The sequence below is a fragment of the Leptodactylus fuscus genome, chromosome 3, assembly GCF_031893055.1.
Source record: "Leptodactylus fuscus isolate aLepFus1 chromosome 3, aLepFus1.hap2, whole genome shotgun sequence".
Classification (NCBI taxonomy): domain Eukaryota; kingdom Metazoa; phylum Chordata; class Amphibia; order Anura; family Leptodactylidae; genus Leptodactylus; species Leptodactylus fuscus.
The window spans coordinates 73,197,320-73,217,027 of NC_134267.1; the positions used below are offsets into that span (position 1 = coordinate 73,197,320).

At 43.8% G+C, this 19,708-nt stretch overlaps 1 protein-coding gene across 1 annotated transcript in view; it reads left to right on the plus strand.

Moving 5' to 3' along the window:
• The first annotated feature begins 8,766 nt into the window (after positions 1–8,766).
• FH (fumarate hydratase) overlaps positions 8,767–19,708 on the plus strand; it is a 47,600-nt gene continuing 36,658 nt past the window's right edge. Inside the window, exons 1-3 of the mRNA XM_075267785.1 lie at positions 8,767–8,940; positions 13,060–13,194; positions 19,559–19,669. Of these exons, the coding sequence (XP_075123886.1) occupies positions 8,827–8,940; positions 13,060–13,194; positions 19,559–19,669 (360 nt within the window). The 5' untranslated portion in view covers positions 8,767–8,826. The remainder of the gene's footprint in view (positions 8,941–13,059; positions 13,195–19,558; positions 19,670–19,708) is intronic.

Here is a 19,708-nt window from a genome sequence, read left to right on the forward strand (position 1 = left end):
AGCAAACGATCAGAGAATCTATATCTAAGAGACAACAATGCATATGCATGCACTCATTCAATGGTGCAGAAGCTGAACGTGCTCCTATCCAAGTTGCTGGTGCTACAATCACTCCCTTTCCAATTAGTGGACTCTGCACCTTTCAGAGAACTGATGGCTTTCGCCGAGCCAAAAAGTCCCATGCCGTCACTTCTTTGCCAAGAAGGCAGTACCAGCCCGACACAAATATGACGTACTGAAGGTGGCCAGTACTTGAGCCTGTATTGTCTGCTAAAGTACATGGCAGCGCTGATGTGTGGAGCTGTAACTACGGTCAAGAACAATATAGTCATTTATGGCTAATTGGGTTAATGCCTCCACGTTCTCACACTGTGTCCTCAGCCTCCACTGCAGGGAAAACTCCCAATGCTCCTCCAGCATACCACATGCGCAGAGCACAATGGTGTCACGCTGTTCTACACCATGTTTACCTGGGCAAACAAAGTCACATAGGGGAGGAACCTTCTCCATGGTCTCAATCAAGAAATCGAATCCTGGCTTTCTCCAAGAGAAATTAAAATCAGAACCATAGTGACCAACAACTGTAAAAACATCGACTGCATCAAGGAGGGCTGAGCCATGCGCCCTGCATGGCGCACATGTTCAATCTAATTGTCAAGCATTTCCTTAAAGGGATTCTACCATTAAAAAACTTTTTTTTCTAGGTAACACGTCGGAATAGCCTTTAGAAAGGCTATTCGTCTCCTACCTTTGGAAGTGACCTCCACCGCGCCGTTCGTTCGAAGTATCGGTATGCTAATTAGTTCTCTCACAGTGATGGGGGCGTCCCCCAGCGCAGGAGATGCGATGGGGGCGTCCCCATTGCTGTTCGAAAACCGACTCCAGCACCGCCTCTGTCTTTTTCTGCATTTTCCCCTTCCTTTTTCGGCTTGACGTCGGACGCCTGCATAATACGTACTGCGCATGCCCGTGGCCATAGTGCCGACACCGCAAGTTCCCCGAACAGAGCGTACTACGCAGGCGTCCGACGTCAAGCCGAAGAAGGAAGGGGAGGATGCAGAAGAAGATAAAGGCGGCACTGGAGTCGGTTTTCGAGCAGCAATGGGGACGCCCCCATCGCATCTCCTGTGCTGGGGGACACCCCCATCGCTGCGAGAGAACTAATTAGCATACCGGTATAAACCGGTATTTCGAACGAACGGCGCGGCGGAGATCACTTCCAAAGGTAGGAGACAAATAGCCTTTCTAAAGACTATTCCGACATGTTACCTAGAAAAAAAAAGTTTTTTAATGGTAGAATCCCTTTAAGTGTTTCACCCATTTGCAAGACATCCTAAAAACGATTTCTTGATGATACAAGCAGACACATATACTCCCCTGTGTAACTTTAACATTAGCCAGTGGCAGCTCATGCATGACACCTGCCGTTTGCTTGATCCCTTTGAGGAGGCAACTTTGTTAGTCAGTCACCAGGACGCCATTCCACTGATTTACATTCTGGAAAAGATACTTTTCAATCTGGCTGGTCAGGGGACTGGAGATGTGGTGCCACATGAAACCTGTGGGTGCTGAACTGGAGGATTAGGAGGACATTGGAGCAGAAGCAATGTCTAGCCAAATGGGTGGAGAGGAGGAGCCTTATGGGGCCATACTACGTTATTAGTGTTTACATCTTGGGTTGTTGCTGTGATCCTTTATTGTAGGCATTGCTATTTTCATGATTGTTATATCACTCTCTCTACCCTTCAGTATATGTATCTGTGTGTAGTGTTGTTTTATGTATTTTATATGCATTAATATGTTTTTTTACATGTTTGTGTTTTTTGTATCTTTAAAGGGATTCTACCATTAAACTACTTTTTTTTCTAATTACCACGTCGGAATAGCCTTAAGAAAGGCTATTCGTCTCCTACCTTTAGACGTGGTCTCCGTCGCGCCGTTCCGTAGAAATACCGGTTTTAACCGGTATGCAAATGAGCTCTCCGCAGCAATGAGGGCGGGCCCCAGTGCTGAAAGGCCGATGAGCACATCCCCATTGCTGCTCGAGAGCTCTTTCCTGCGCCGCCTCCTTCTTCTGCAGCAACTCCGCCTCTTCTGGCTTCTCTTGCTCTTGTAGTTCTATACAGGAGCATAGAGAGGCCACCCTAAAATGGCCGCTGGCTCCTGTATTGAACTGCAAGAGCTGGCGGCCATTTTTGGGTAGCCGCTCTTGCAGTTCAATACAGGAGCTGGCCGGCGGCCATTTTGGGGTGGCCTCTCTATGCTCCTGTATAGCACTACAAGAGCAAGAAAAGCCAGAAGAGGCGGAGTTGCTGCAGAAGAAGGAGGCGGCGCAGGAAAGAGCTCTCGAGCAGCAATGGGGATGTGCTCATCGGTCTTTCAGCGCTGGGGCCCACCCTCATTGCTGCGGAGAGCTCATTTGCATACCGGTTAAAACCGGTATTTCTACGGAACGGCGCGACGGAGACCACGTCTAAAGGTAGGAGACGAATAGCCTTTATTAAGGCTATTCCGACGTGGTAATTAGAAAAAAAAATAGTTTAATGGTAGAATCCCTTTAAAGATACAAAAAACACAAACATGTAAAAAAACGGTACTATTCCGTTATCGGGCCAGCAGAGCTTATCAGCACCGGGACAGCAGTAGTCAGCATTTCAGCATCGGGAATGACATCCGAGGACTGACTGCTGGCCCGATGCTTGTGCCCAGCTCTCCTTCCATCTGCCCCGTACCCCTCTCTAGCCTGCCCCGAGGACTGACTGCTGGCCCGATGCTGGCGCCCTGTGTCTAGTAGCCAGTACATCGATGCCCCCATCCATCCTCCCAGTGCTGCCCCCAGCTCTCCTTACATCTGCCCCATACCCCTTCTTCCCGCCACACGACTAGGCCTCACCTCGGCGCTCTCAAACTGGCCGTTTGCGTTCAGGAGGAAAGAAAGATGCTCGCACTGGAAGCCATGGCCAGTACAGAGAACGGAGACTGGAAGGAAGAAACCAGCACACACCCGGGCTCAATAAAGGGTCTTGAAAGTGGCGGCGGAGATTCAGGGACGCGCCGACCATAGTAACGGCGGGGAGTTATGGCGACCCGGAGGGACAAACTTCCTGCAGCGTCCCAGCGACTAGTAATGTCAGGCAGGCCTAGTCGTGTGGCGGTTAGAGGGGTACGGGGCAGATGGAAGGAGATCTGGGCCAGAGAGGGGTACGGGGCAGATGGAAGGAGAGCTGGGCCAGAGAGGGGTACGGGGCAGATGGAAGGAGAGCTGGGCCACAGAGGGGTACGGGGCAGATGGAAGGAGAGCTGGGCCACAGAGGGGTACGGGGCAGATGGAAGGAGAGCTGGGCCAGAGAGGGGTATGGGGCAGATGGAAGGAGAGCTGGGTACAAGCATCGGGCCAGCAGTCAGTCCACGGATGTCATTCCCGATGCTGAAATGCTGACTGCTGCTGTCCCGATGCTGGTGCTGATAAGCTCTGCTGGCCCGATAACGGAATAGTACCAAAAAAACATATTAATGCATATAAAATACATAAAACAACACTACACACAGATACATATACTGAAGGGTAGAGAGAGTGATATAACAATCATGAAAATAGCAATGCCTACAATAAAGGAATCCCTTTAAACAGTGGTGTTTAATTTCATGCGATTGTTATATTTTGGCCTCGATATATGGTCCACTACCACCATCATCATTCCCATTCATCTGATGTTACCTTGTCGCCCTGACCCAATTGTCAGGGCCTAGCTGCAAAAGAATCATCATCAGCAATGTAGTTTCCTTCCTCTTATATAACTTACGTCTCCTTAACTCTGACTAAAAACAAATGAAAAATTCATACATTACTACACAATGCACAAAATAGTACAGTGTACCAATAGAATACTCTGACCAAATAGGTGCGTTAGTAACTGTGGGTTTAAATACCATTTACTTACCCCTATACCCATCCTCCAACAGCACTGTGAGATCCAGAAAGTCTAGACAATCATTATCAAAAACAGAAGTGAACTGCATGTTCATTTTGTTATCTTCGTTTAGGTATTTCACAAAATCTGCAAAGTCCAAAGGTATACCAGCCCAGATGATAAACACATCATCGATGTATCTAAAAAAAAAACCATACTATATACTTTAGGAAATGGCTGAAAGTAGTAAAAGTATTCTCTCTCAGATTTGGCCAGGAATTTATTGACCTGGGTACATGTCACGGGAGTATCCATTGAGGTACCAGCTTTTGAAGGCACCACTGTTCCCCAATTTTAAAGGTATTATGTCTCCAAATAAACAACACTTGAGGGTGACCTTGGCCAGGTATTTACACATTGGAGGAGTCTTTTATATCATTGTGATTTTAGTTTAGTACACGTCTCTACATTTTTTTTTACTTGACCTAATATAGGTTAAGTTTTATATATATATTTTTTATCAAACCATTCAAATTCTGTGAAGTTCTGTAGTATAGTATGTTACATGCTTCTGTCTCATTCTAAATCTTGTTCGTCATTTCTTATTCCAATTAAAAATTTGACCTGAGTCAAAATCATACTTATCCCTAAGTAATTTATCTCTTTTTTTTTTTTTTTCTCTCCTTAACCTTTGTCTGGGTAAGAATAGATTTCTTTTCTGATTACTTGAAGAAGTTTTCACACTGTACTTTAGTCCAATGTGTACATAACTCCACATTAACTTTACACAATTCTGTTGTGACAGAGGCCGTTTTAGTTTGTCCAAGAGAAATCTGCACTTGTTTGGTTTTGTTAATCAAACAATTTGGAATGTTCGGGTTGAACTCAATTCGTAAAAAATTGATTCGCTTATCTCTAATATCCACCAGGAAAGTAGCTTTCCAGAAGAACTCTTTAATCTGGATATCCTATTAATATTATAAATGTGAAAGTTTGTGGGTTTGTGAGTTTTGGATGTTCGGATGTTTGTTCCTCAATCACGCAAAACCCGCTCGACCGATTTGGCTGAAAGTTTCCACAAACATAGTTAATACACCCGATTGCGCAATAGGCTACTTTTCGTCACAATAGCGCACATACGTTTGTGCCAGGACCCCCACAAAACCCAAACTCACACCACCATCTCTGCAATCTCACACACTTTGGACCATAGCAAGCCACAAAATTCATATTGCCCTCTACAGCCTCGCCCCTAACCCCACACAATCACATATACATATACTTTACCACTTTGCCCCTCACCTTAACGATACTCCAGGAGGCGCTCTATAACGCTCCGGAGCAGCCATGTTTGCCGACCCCCACCGCTCTGACAATCCGTGACACCGCCCACCCATGTCAATACCCCTAGGCGGTCTAATAAATGCTAAAAAATAAAAAATAAAAACAAATAAAAAGGATTCAAAATTCAAATCACCCCCCTTTCCCTAGAACACATATAAAAGTAGTTAAAAACTATGAACCACATACATGTTAGGTATCCCCACGTCCGAAATCGCCCACTCTACAAAGCTATACAAATATTTTTCCTGTTCGGTAAACGCCGTAGCAGGAAAAATGGTCAAAAGTGCCAAACCGCCGTTTTTTCACTGTTTTGATTCTGATAAAAATTTGAATAAAAAGTGATCAAAGCAATAACATTTCCCGAAAATGGTAGAACTACAAAGTACACCCGGTCCCGCAAAAAAAGACGCCCTATGCATCCCCGTACACGGACATATAAAAAAGTTATGGCTGTTGGAATATGGTGACTTTTCACAAAAAATTTTTTTTAACATAGTTTTGGATTTTTTAAAGGGGTCAAAATGTAAATAAAACCATATAAATTTGGTATCCCCGGAATCGTAACGAAACACAGAATACAGGGGACATTTCAATTTGGTTGCACAGTGAACGTTGTAAAACCAAAGCCCGTAAGAAAGTCGCAGAAATGCATTTTTTCTTCAAATCCACCCCATTCTGAATTTTTTCCCTGCTTCCCAGTACATTATATAGAATAAATAATGGTGGCATCATGAAGAAAAATTTGTCCCAGAAAAATTAAGACCTCATATGACTCTGGGAGCGGAGAAATAAAAAAGTTATGGGGTTTAGAAGGAGGGGAGTCAAAAATGAAAAACGAAAATCAAAAAATGCCATCGGCGGGAAAAGGTTAACTTCAAATACTTCTGTCCCAAAGTCACTATGTAAAGTTTCTCACAACACCGTATAGCAGCTCAAATACAAATTAACTTCAACACAAAAGTCTCACGTATTCTCTGAATTACAGAAAAAACAAGATACAAACTTACATTTCATATCCCATACCTTATACACACTACGAAAACCTTACCCGCACCTGTATATACCCACTTCTACAATCACCGCAGACGAAGTCGCGGGTACCAGCTAGTCAATAATAAGTTCAAAGAGAAGTTGGGTCAGTTCCTCAAAGAAAAAAGTAGGAATAGCAATTTTCCTCTTCAGAAGAATTCTTTAAACTCCTGAAAAGAATCTTTTAACCCAGCGAGGGGTGGCAAGATCCTGGTCAAGATAATCACTTATTGCTGACAACTGTACCTTCCGTGTACTATATCTTAGTTCTTTATCCAGGCCTATCTTAAATCTTAGCAAGATTTGGCTGATTCATGTCTGGAATATCATCTTAGGGAGCGTTCACACTAACGTCTGTGTCCGACAGCTAGTGTCCGATGCTAATGTCCGCGCAAAATCTTGCATGGACATTAACACCGGACACTAGCTGTGTCCATAATATTTTGCATTGATTTAAATGGACATGAACTCACCCGATGTTCATTTCCGCTGCGGGCAAATCGCGGTGGTTCTGGCCCGTGGGGTCCTGGCCTAAACTGCAATGCTAGGTAGTGAAAGGCAGATAGCAGATTTTACGCAGAAAACTTGTTGAAAATCACCTTAAGGGTAAGTTCACACAGAGTTTTTTGGTCAGGGTTTTGAGGCCGTATCCACCTCAAAACCCTGACAAAAAAGACGGCTCCCCATTGAAATCAATGGGAACCGCTCGGGTCTTCTTACTGGGAGCTGTTTCTTCGGCTCCTGGAAAAAAGACGCGAGATGCTCATTCTTCAGGCTGAGTCGTCTCGCGATTCGGCCTGAAGACATACCCTGCTCCGGACTAGACCCATTCATTGGGCCTAATCCGGAGAGTGCGCGGCTGGATGCCGATGCAATGCACCTGCTTTCAGTCGGGGCTACTCGGTTTTTCGATCGGAACCTGAGGCGGCCTCCAAAAAACCCTTAACTTAAAAGTGTGAACTTGTGCTAAAAAACCCCCATAAACATACCTGGTCTTTGCATTGGATAACACATCTATTTTGGCTGGAACTCCTTCTGAAGTTTTGCAAACAGCACTGTTCTCTCCACATGTTTCATGCAGAAACCGAGCTGAAACCACACGGATGTCCTTATAGTCTATGAGTCTGTGTGATTTCCTTAGGTAACCACTTTTTAATGCGGAGTCACTGTGCACAGACTCATACCTCCCAACTGTCCCGATTTCCGCAGTATATTCACGATTTCGGTGTCCTGTCCTGGTCAGTGGGAGGTATGTCACGGTTTCAACTCAGATCTGCGTCCGGCTAGTGGTTGTGTAGGCGCGATGTGATGACGTCACATCGCACCTACAACTCTGTTAGTGAAACTGCGGAGAAAGCTGCGGGGGAGCGTTGGAAGGTGAGTATAAGTGGGTTTTGTGTTTAACATTGAGGTGGAACATAATGAAGGGGGACCATGAAACTGGGGGCAGATGGGGGGGACGGACAGCATGAAACTGTGCAGAGATGGGGGGACATGATTCTGGGGGCAGAGATGGTGGGACATGAATCTGGGGGCAGAGATGGGTGGACATGATTCTGGGGGCAGAAATGGGGACATGATTCTGGGAGCAGAGATGGGGACATGAAACTGTGGGCAGAGATGGGGGCACAAGAAACTGTGGGCAGAGATGGAGGGGGGACATGAAACTGGGGGGGCAGATGAAGCAGGTATATGAAACTGGGGGAGAGATGAGATGGAGGGGAACATATAATTTACAGGTGACTGTAGGATTATACTGTGTGGGGGCACATGAAAAATGAATGAGAAGGGGCGGAGTCAACATAAAAGTGGGTGTAGCTAAATTTGCTACACGCGCCGCACATTTTGTCCCTCTTTGTTCTTCAAAAGTTGGAAGGTATGCAAACTGAAAGTACCTGTGAGGCCTGTGCAGTAGAGATGGAGTGCCATCTCCAGGGCGTGTCTCGCAGATGCTGCATCTCCACTTGAAGAGAAAAAGAAGGGGTAGGGGGGCCGTTCCCCCGTTCCCAAGCAGGAAGGCTGGTAAGTATTGATGCCTGTGGTGGGATAGGGGGGAGAATACTGGTGATGTTCCATTTCAGAAGCAAAAGCGGTGGATAATCATCAAAAAGTGTATGGATAATGATACGTTTTTTTATACAGGTAACTTAGAAGTTAGGCAGGGGGAAGGGGTTTAGTTTAGTGGTTAATTTGTATTTTATCCTGAACATGTTCATTAAAGCTGCATTGGAAAAACGACATACAGTTTTCTTAACTTTATAAGTGAAACATTTATATAACGTTTGACCAATTCTATGAAATAAAAAAATGCACAATTCCGATGCAATTTTGATTAAGATTTAACAGCACCACGAGAACGCACTGTGTCTATCTCCACGACGATCTGCTTAGCGATTTATCAGGATCGATTTATCCTTCCTGACCTAGTACAGCTCAATCGACACCCGTTAGAAAGACTCAACTGTCAGTGATTGGCTGAGAAGACCGTGGGCGGAGCGAAGCTTCTCTCCTGCAGTGTGAGGTCTGTGCTGCATATTTCGCCATGAATCGTTATTTTAGTTCTCTGCTGCTTCTGAGGAGGCTCTCGTGTTCTAGAAGGAAGATCTTTCTGCCCGAGGTGTTTAGGCGGCCGACGACTGTCCCACTAGTGAGAATGGTAAGGAAAAGCGCCCGTCCTTCCAGAATGTCTCCAGGAAAGGTCACCTTCTAGGATAACTCCTACACGCCTGTCACCTTCTAGGATAACTCCTACACGCCTGCTATTCTGCTGAGTGTCTGGCCTGTGCTCTGTTGATATAGAGCTGGCGCTTTATTGCAAACAGATGACAGCAGTAGCTTCTTCAGTATAAGGTTCATTTTGTTCGCTGACGTGACAGGCTGAGATCTGGTGTGTGCTTTCCATCTCCGGCAATGTGTTGTGTATAAGGTGTGTTCATAGATGTTAAAGGGGTATTCCCATAAAAACAATCCTTTCTGTATATGATTAAAAGTTAAACATTTTACAAATTCTGCAGCGTTTTAAAGACTTTCTCTTATCTTAGTGGTGACATTTGTTGCCTTGATCAGTTGCCAATGGATACGACCATAAATGGAGGAACTTTCTATGGTCTGGGACTTTTCAGAAACCCGGCCATGGTTTTCTTATTGTAACTTGGTTGTCGGACAGGGATACTATATGTATCAGAAATTATCCCAGCCACACCAAGGAACTCCTTACTGATTTTTAACCTTACATTCATGGTCATAGCCACTGTCTACTAATAATAAAGACAACAACTTGTGACCACAAGGTATTTAAAGAGGACCTTTTATGTCCTCGGGCACACAGTCTTAGATACTGCTAGAAATCCGACAGTGCTCTGAATTCAACGCACGGTCGGCTTTCCCATTATGTTCCCTGGGTGAAGAGCTATTGGTGCTGATACTGATTCAGTGTCAGAAGGGCGTTTCTGACAGTCTCTTAGGAACGCCCTTCCTGACAGTACTGTCCATTATCAGAAAGTGACCGCTCCATGGATATGGGTAATTATAGATTTTTTTTTTTTTTTGAATTTTTTTTTTTTTTTTTTTTTTTAAATTTAAGTAAATTAGAATTTAACCGGGTGGACGGAGTTTCGTTTAGCGGTTACTTCTTAGTTTATCCTGGACACCCCTTTTAAGGAACTTCTTTGCAGACTTAACTGTATTAGATTAGAAAAAGCAGTATACACCAAAACACAATGCTGCGGTTAAAGGGGTTATCCCGTCACAAGGATCCTATCTATACTGTTTGTTAATGTGAATGTAAGACTTTTCCTAAATACATTGCTTCAGCAAAACTGCTTTGTTTGTCCACTATCTTACTTTATTCATTTTTTTTTTTTTGACACATCCCTTGACTTATCTGGTCATAAGTCAAGTGATGTATCTGCTGCTCTGAGGGGGGAGGGAGGAGGGGCTAAGTGCACAGGAGCGAGCCTGGAGGGGGTAGTTTACTCTTTGGGGGGAAGGGACCGCCAATACAGACTGTGCCGACGTCTACACTCCCCGGCATCCGCCTCTCTATTACAGCGGATGCCGGGTCTGTAGTCGCACTGTGAAGGCTACCCTGGTCTCACTATCTATGAGCGTGCACGCAGGGCCAGCGGCATCTCGCCGCTGGCTTTGCATATGTAACCCCGCCCACCAATGACGCAACAAAGCCGGAAGAAAGAAGAATTTACAGCAATGAAGACTGGTGAGATATATGTGACGTGGGAGTACCCCTTTAAGTTTGAGAAAGTCTAGAGCCCTTCTGTGATCATGAGCCCGGTTAAAGGGGTTGTACTGGCAAAAACTTTATATTTTAAATAATCCTACTCTCCTTCCTCTGGTGCTTTGGTGCCCTCCAGCGCGTTTCAGTCCTTGCCAGTCTATTATTTGTCTTCCGGTGGAAGTTCCTGCCACACGTGACGGCTGAGGCCAATCAGTAGGAAGGATCTGGGACATTCCAGCCACTTACATAGATGGAAAAATGTCCTTTTATTGGAAAAAGTACTGCTTTTTCCAATAAAAGAACGTTTTTACATCCATACAAGTTGCTGGCAGACCGGATTGTTTTTTCCATTGCAAACCCTTTTGCCTGGAGCGGGGTTTCTGCCTGTGTGTGTGTGTGTGTGTGTGTGAGACCTGACCTATTTTAAATTTAAATTTTTTTACTCTGACAACCTCTTAAACTAGGAGGCATGAGATATGCTTTGTCGAGTACAGGATTTGTTATCACTGCTCTGTATATAAGAAGAGACCCCCAATCACCCCCAATGATTAGATATATATTACTTAAATATATAAAAAAAAAAAAACTCCTGAAATACTAGCCTCTGACCGTGACTTCGTCTGCGGATTGTTGGAGTGGATGATCCACTTACCGTATTTTTCGGACTATAAGACGCACCTAGGTTTTAGAGGAGGAAAATAGGGAAAAAAAATTTTGAAGCAAAAACTGGTAAAATATTTAATATATGGGAGTTGTAGTTTTGCAACAGCTGCAAGGCCACATTGACAGGTGACCCTGCAGCTGTACGGGGATGTATAGGGCGTTTTTTTTGCGGGGCCAGCTGTACTTTTTAGTTATACCATTTTGGGGGATATCTATTGCTTAGATCACCTTGTATTGAAAAAAAAAAACAGGAGATGATTTAGAACTTTTATTTATTTCATATTTTTAAAGCTTTTTTTTTTTTTTTTACTATTTTATTCCCCCCGGGGGCTTGAACCTGCGGTCACTTGATCGCAAGTCCCATAGACGGCAATACAACTGTATTGCCGTCTATGGGACATTCTGTATATTAGTATTACGGCTGGTCATAGAGACCAGCCGCAATACTGATATAGCAGTGACAGGCCTGGGAGCCTCATTAGGCTCCCGGCTGTCACCCGAACAGGTCGGCTCCTGCGATATCGCCGCGCAGGAGCCGGCCTGCAACCTCACAGGTACGGGGCCGGTGGGGACCGGCCCCGGGGGAGAAGGGGCCACAGATACTGACCCGGCATCCGCTGTACTAGAGAGGCGGATGCCGGGGAGGGATAGACGCCGGGGCCTGAGACATCGCTGCCCTGCCCAGCATGAAGCCAGCGGCGGGGGGACGGAAGAGCGGAATAGCAGCATCACTCCTCCCGCTGCTGGCTTCATGCAGGACAGGGCAGTGATGTCTCAGGCCCTGGCACCTGTAATGGCGTCTATCACTTGCCGGCTTCCGCCTCTCTATTACAGCGGGTGCCAGGCGCCACCTTCAGACTATAAGACGCACCCTTATTTTCCCCCAAAATTTTGGGGAAAAAAAGTGCGTCTTATAGTCCGAAAAATACGGTATATTCAGCAAATTGCTGCAGTTGATGGTTTGTCTGCTTTAGCGTTTTGGCAGCTCTTAAGCTGTCCTGCTGCTGAACTTGTTCCTCGCAGCATGCCTGTGATTGTTTGGGCATCTCAGCAGCTTGCTGGGACACCATATAATGAGCGTGTTCTTGGCGTTGATGATCTGCCTGCTCCAGTGTTTCGGCAGCTCTGAAGTTGGCCTGGCACTGAAGTTGTTCTCCACACCGTGCCTGTAATTGTTCCGGCAGCTCGCTGGGACACCATATAATGAGTGTATTGTTGGCATCGATGATCTCCCTCAGCTCCACTTGAGGAGAAGTCTGTGATTTCTGGCTACTTTCATGGCTCGTTGTTTGCGACAAATTAGATTCTCTTTTTCCCGGCATGTTTTAAATTGACAAACTGCCAATTTGCATTAACGGGGTATTCCCACGTCGCATACTCGCCAGTCTTCGCTGCTGGAACAATCTTCTTTCTTCCTCCTTTGTTGCGTCATTGGTGGGCGGGGTTACATACAAAGCCAGCGGCGAGATGACGTCGCTTCTATGCCGCTGGCCTTGCGTGCGCGCTCCCGATGAAGCTAGGCATCGGACGTACAGCGAATAGATGGTGAGACCAGTCAGTTCCCCAGCCTTCACAATGCCAATACAGACCCGGCATCCACTGTAATAGAGAGGCGGATGCCGGGGAGGGTTAGACGCCAGCACAGGTGCCGGGGTCTGCGACATCGCTATGCTCCTTCCCTGCATGAAGCAAGCAGCGGCAGGAGCGATGCTGCTATTCCGCTCCTACGCCCCCCCAGAATAGCAGCATCGCTCCTGCCGCTGCTGGCTTCATGCAGGGCAGGAGCTGCAGGGCAGGTTTATTTTTTTGTGTGTAATGTTGATCTTCTTTACTTGTAAATCTAATGTACTGATTTATATCTTGTGTTTTGAATTGCAGGCCAGTTCTGATTCTTTTAGGACGGAATATGACACTTTTGGCGAACTGAAAGTTCCCAATGATAAATATTATGGAGCCCAAACTGTTCGTTCAACAATGAATTTCAAAATTGGAGGTGTGACTGAACGAATGCCTGTAAGTACTATGTGACAAGGTTACCGTCATACTCTGTAGTACATAAGAGTGAGTGTAAGCTCATATTAACAAGCTTCCAGCCACAGCCAGTTTTAGACTTTTGCCAATGCTCCATTTTTCATGGTGGGAGACTCATGGTAAAATTTTAAGGATTAGAAGTTATATAAATATATTTTACTTTCATGTATAAATTAACTACTGGTAACCAAGATTAGATCTTTAGTCAGCAAAATAAAACTTTGCCAAAAACTAGTGTCCGCTGCTAATGTCCGTGCGAGATTTTGAACGGACACTAGCAGCGGACACTACCTGTCGGACAATAACGGTAGTGTGAACACTCCCTTACTCTATAAGTGTGTAAGTGTTTGGTGCAACTCTTTTGGCGCTGCGACCTGGACGATGGTAAACGTCTGGGTCATAGCGCCAATAAACTTCCTGTTTATCCTCAGAGGGGTATTACAGAAGAATACCTCTCTGATTAGGATCAGTTGGGTGTTAGATTATCTCTCTGTGACAATGAGAAAGTAATAGTATAGTATGCTCTTTGATCAGAGAGGGGAAAACATGGACAGAAGTCCTTGCTACCCCTCCCCCTGGGATCACATACAGGTTATGCACAGACTATGATCACTTATCATCCTCTCTAAAGCTCTGCTCCTTCCCCCTCCTTCTTTTTACATGCAGCTATAAGATGCTACCACAGGCTGGAGGGGGAGTTCTCTTCAGAGCCCAATATCTGAGGATCCGTTAGGGCAGGGATAGGGAACGTACTCTGCTGTTCTTGGAACTCACATGGAAGTGAAGAGAGCATGTTCGGAGTTGTATTTTTTTTTTTTTTTTTTTTTTTTTTAACGTTTTAATTTTTATTGAAATTTTTTAGTCCAACAAGAAATTTACAGTAACAACCTGAACTTATAGAACCAGGTAACAAAAGAAAAAAAAAATACAGAAAAGTAGTAGTAGCACCGCAGCGTAGTAAAATAGAAAGTAACTATATAAGAAAGGACAATATTGAGGTATGCCATGAATATCATATGCAAATTATAAAGGCAATGTATTTTGTGGAAGAAAGGAAAGAAGTCCAGAGTATCAAGCAAACGTGCTCAACTATGATCTTATATATACTTTACTGTAGTGAGGCCTCGGATTTGTATAACCTAACTAGCTTTTACCCGCGACTTCGTCTGCGGTGATTTGAGAATTGGGCGGACACAGACGTGTGAAACTGTAAAAGTGCTTTAAAAAGTTTGGTGGGCTGGCAAATGTGATGTGATGTTATATTGTGTATGTTGTGATACAGGCAATGTGATGTGTTAAACAGCCTGTGTACAGCAGTATATATGTATCAGGTACTGTATATAGCAGTGATAGGAGATACATGTAATATATAGTATATACAGCCTGTGTACAGGAGTATATATGTATCAGGTACTGTATATAGCAGTGATAGGAGATACATGTAATATATAGTATATACAGCCTGTGTACAGGAGTATATATGTATCAGGTACTGTATATAGCAGTGATAGGAGATACATGTAATATATAGTACTAGCTGGTACCCGCGACTTCGTCTGTGGTGATTGTAGAAGTGGGTATATACAGGCGTGGGTAAGGTTTTCGTACTATGTATAAGGTATGGGATATGAAATGTAACTTTGTATCTTGTTTTTGCTGTAATTCAGACAATACGTGAGACTTTTGTGTTGAAGTTAATTTGTATTTGAGCTGCTATATATACGGTGTTGTGAGAAACTTTACATAGTGACTTTGGGACAGAAGTATTTGAAGTTAACCCTTTCCCGCCGATGGCATTTTTTGATTTTCGTTTTTGACTCCCCTCCTTCTAAACCCCATAACTTTTTTATTTCTCCGCTCCCAGAGATATATGAGGTCTTAATTTTTCCTGGGACAAATTTTTCTTCATGATGCCACCATTATTTATTCTATATAATGTACTGGGAAGCAGGGAAAAAATTCAGAATGGGGTGGATTTGAAGAAAAAATGCATTTCTGCGACTTTCTTACGGGCTTTGGTTTTACGGCGTTCACTGTGCAACCAAATTGACATGTCCCCTGTATTCTGTGTTTCCTTACGATTCTGGGGATACCAAATTTATATGGTTTTATTTACATTTTGACCCCTTAAAAAAAATCCAAAACTGTGTTTAAAATTTTTTTTTTTTTTTGAAAAGTCGCCATATTCCGACAGGCGTAACTTTTTTATACGTGTGTGTACGGGGATGTATAGGGCGTCTTTTTTTGCGGGACCGGGTGTACTTTGTAGTTCTACCATTTTCAGGAAATGTTATTGCTTTGATCACTTTTTATTCAAATTTTTATCAGAATCAAAACAGTGAAAAAACAGCGGTTTGGCACTTTTGACCATTTTTCCCGCTACAGCGTTTACCGAACAGGAAAAATATTTGTATAGCTTTGTAGAGCGGGCGATTTTGGACGTGGGGATACCTAATATGTATGTGTTTCACAGTTTCTAAGTACTTTTATATGTGTTCTAGGGAAAAGGGGGTGATTTGAATTTTTAATCCTTTTTATTTTTTTTTTATATATTTTTTACTTTTTAAAAAAATTTTTTTTTTTCCATTTATTAGACCGCCTAGGGGTATTGACATGGGTGGGGGGTGTCGCGGATTGTCAGAGCGGTGGGGGTCGGCAAACATGGCTGCTCCGGAGCGTTAAAGAGAGCCTCCTGGAGTATCGTTAAGGTGAGGGGCAAAGTGGTAAAGTATATGTATATGTGATTGTGTGGGGTTAGGGGCGAGGCTGTAGAGGGCAATATGAATTTTGTGGCTTGCTATGGTCCAAAGTGTGTGAGATTGCAGAGATGGTGGTGTGAGTTTGGGTTTTGTGGGGGTCCTGGCACAAACGTATGTGCGCTATTGTGACGAAAAGTAGCCTATTGTTTAATCGGGTGTATTAACTATGTTTGTGGAAAATTTCAGCCGAATCGGTGGAGCGGTTTGTCCGTGATTGAGGAACAAACATCCGAACATGCAAACATCCAAACACACAAACCCACAAACTCACAAACTTTCACATTTATAATATTAATAGGATACTACAGTATATTAGGAGAAAGTAACCGGGTCCCAAGACTGCCACTTCTCTTTTGCTATTAACCAATGCTTATTTTGAGAGGCAAATTTTAGTTCCAAGTCCTTTGCAATGTTGACTCTTTCTCTGACTTCCGAGATGTACAGTTGTGTTGAGCTTTTCCAGGAGGATGCAATCATACTTCCAGATGCCAGTATAATATGTGAGGCGACTGTAGTGGTGCATATCTGTAGAAGCTCAGTATTGAGGAAGCACAGCGCTAGACTTGGAGTAGGTGTTAAATGAAGGTTCAGGGATTTGTTAAGGATTGAGAATACAGTGAGCCAGAAAGCGTGGACTACAGGGCAGGACCACCAGGCGTGCAAATAAGTACCTTTATACCGCATCCTCTCCAGCATAGATCAGGGTAGTTTGGATCCATTTTGGCCAGCTTAGCTGGTGTGATGTGCCAACGCAGAAGAATCTTGCGTGACAGTTCAATGTGGTGCATGCCCCTTGATATGCGGCTTGTCCACATGAAGGCTTTGTGCCATAGTGACAGATCAAATATTTGCTCCAGGTCAGTTTCCCAATGTAAAATATGTTTAGGTTTGGCATCACCGGTGGGTGTAGTAAGGTTTCCATAAAAAAGTGACTATGGGACTATAAAAATGGGACTAAGGAACTACATTCCAGTATATCAGATATATTCCGAATTCCTTTGTCTTCACAGGTGGAGAGGTCAAGATCAGGGACAATAGTGTAAAGATATCATATTGGCAGGGAAGTCACTGGTACTGTATCTAACTCTGGGTTCATTTTAGAGTAAGTCACCCAAGCGTTATATGTAGCTTTGATACTATATAGGGTAGGGGAAACAGGTTTAGCATGAGGTAGGTTATTAGCTTCATTCTTTGGTGTGACGCTAGGTTCACACCTGCGTTCTACTCTCCGTTCTGTGCTTTCCGTCTTCTGCATGCCAGAAGACGGAAAGCACAGACCGGGTCCGGCCATGAGCGGCGGTGAGCGTTATATGCTCTCCGCCGCGAAACCGGATTTTTTAATCCGGACACAGAGTACTGCATGTCCGACTCTGTGTCCGGATTTAAAAACCTGGTTTCGCGGCGGAGAGCATAAAACGCTCACCGCCGGACAGCTTTCTCACCCATTCAAATGAATGGGCGAGAAAGACTCCTGCAGGTTTCTGTCTCCTGCTCTGTTTTATGCAGGAAACGGAAACCTGCAGTACGGAGAGCACAATGCAGATGTGAACGAGCCCTTAGAAGATTTCTATGTTCGTGGACATACCATCTGCCTTCTATCTGTGACCATCTATTCTGGGGTTTACGCCACCAAGACTTGGCTTGGTCTAATAGGGATGCTATCTGATATTTACGTATGTTGGGCAGCCCCATCCCTCCGACCTTCCAGGACGTAGTCATAGTGTGAACATTAATTCTGGGTTTTTATGGCTCCAGATAAAATTGTTTAGTGCTTTTTGGATATTGTTAAAGAAGGAAACAGGGATGTGTATTGGAAGTGTTCTGAGCTGATACAAAGTTATAAAGAGAACTAACATTTTAAGGATAGAAATTCTGCCTATCCAAGAGAAAGGTAGTTTATGAGAACAATCCAATTTTTTTCTTAACAGTGTCCAGTAAGTGTGGAAAATTCTCTTTATAGAGCGTCGAGCTAGGGGAAGTTAAATTAATACCTAAGTATTTAATTTTCTTTTCATTCCATTGGAAAGTTAAAAGCTTGGCTCTGCAGGTATTAGAGACACCAAGATTAAGTATGTGCGATTTGTTTTCATTTACCTTATAGTAAGACGCATTGCTGAAAAGTGAAAGCGTTTGTTGGATTACAGGAAGAGACTTAATAGGGTCAGTGATGGCTAGGATGACATCATTGGCGTATAGGCCGATTTTGTGTGTAGTTTTCCCTACCTTAAGACTCGAGATGTTTTGTTTTGCCTTTATATGCTCTGCTAAGGGTTCCATAATCATGGCAAAGATGATAGGGGACAATGGACACCCTTGGCGGGTGCTATTTGTGATGGTGAATTTATCTGAGATATAACCTGAATTGTATACTCTACCCGAAGGTTTAGAATAAAGTGTAAGTATAGCATCCTGGATATTTCCCACAAATCCGAATTTTATCAATACCTCTTTCAGGAAACTACAATGCACTCTATCAAATGCTTTCTCTGCATCTAAGGCCAGAAAGCAGAGAAAGTGTTCGAGTCAACTCTGCATGCTGAACAAGGTCTATGAACCTGCGTGTACCATCTGTTGTTTGTCTGCCAGCTATAAAGCCTACCTGGTCCGGATAATATCGATAATGCCAACTATTAAAATAGTTGGCATTATCGATATTAGTCTTCTAGCTAAGGTTCTTGCGAAAATCTTGACATCAGTCAAGGGGGGAGTTGTAGTTTCACAGCAGCTAGAGAGCCGAAGGTTCCCTACCCCTGCATTAGGGCTACGAAGATGAGCTAGGATTCATTTTGGAGATGAGAATTTCATCAGAGGGGATCATCATGATAGCCCTTACAAATAGGAGTCATCTGCTGTTAAAAATAAAACTTCTGTCTGGAATTGAGATCTGCATTGGGATCTCAATACCGAATAGCATATTCACCAGCAAATCACTCTGGATCTGTAAAGACTGTCATGATGATCTTGGTATTATTCTAAAGAAGAGATTCTTTTCTTTAAAATTATTCCAAGGTCATCTTCATAGCTCTAATCGATTCTGAGATATCTGCATTAGTAGTAAGGACGAATTAGGAACAAAAGTGCCACACTGGGAATCCTGTTTATACATCCATATAAATTTGTGGGTGGCAGGGAAAGGGTTAATCCACAACCATCACGAGGCACTCATCACTCGCTATAATCTACCCTGTCTCCTATTATGAAACTCTTCATTCACCGCTGAACAGTGCAAACACAGCGAATGTCAGTCTTCCACTCCTCTATGTTAGATAATGTGGAGGCTGGGTCCCTACCTGATCAGTGTAGCACGTGCAACGTCTATATTCTAAGTGTAGGAAGCTTTTTCCATTGAAAGGTGGGGCTGGTCACAAATAGTGCTAAGACTGAAAAGCCTTGGCAGATTTTTAGTTGCCATTTGCAGCTTATAAAACACTAGTTCTCCTCGGCAAAATTGGCGTGTGGCAGCATGAGATGCCCCAGATGTGGTCTAGACAAATGCACATCTGCTTCTGTTTTGATGTGTGTGTTGTTTGTTTGCTTGTTTTTTTTTTTTTTGTTTTGTTTTTTTTAATGTGGTGTCTCTGTTTTAGCTACCAGTCATCAGAGCATTTGGAATCTTAAAAAAGGCGGCAGCGGACGTAAATAAGGATTATGGCCTTGATCCAAAAATTGCTGAATATATTATGAAAGCTGCTGATGAGGTAAGCATGAATTTGAATGTAGAAATTAATACTTAAAGG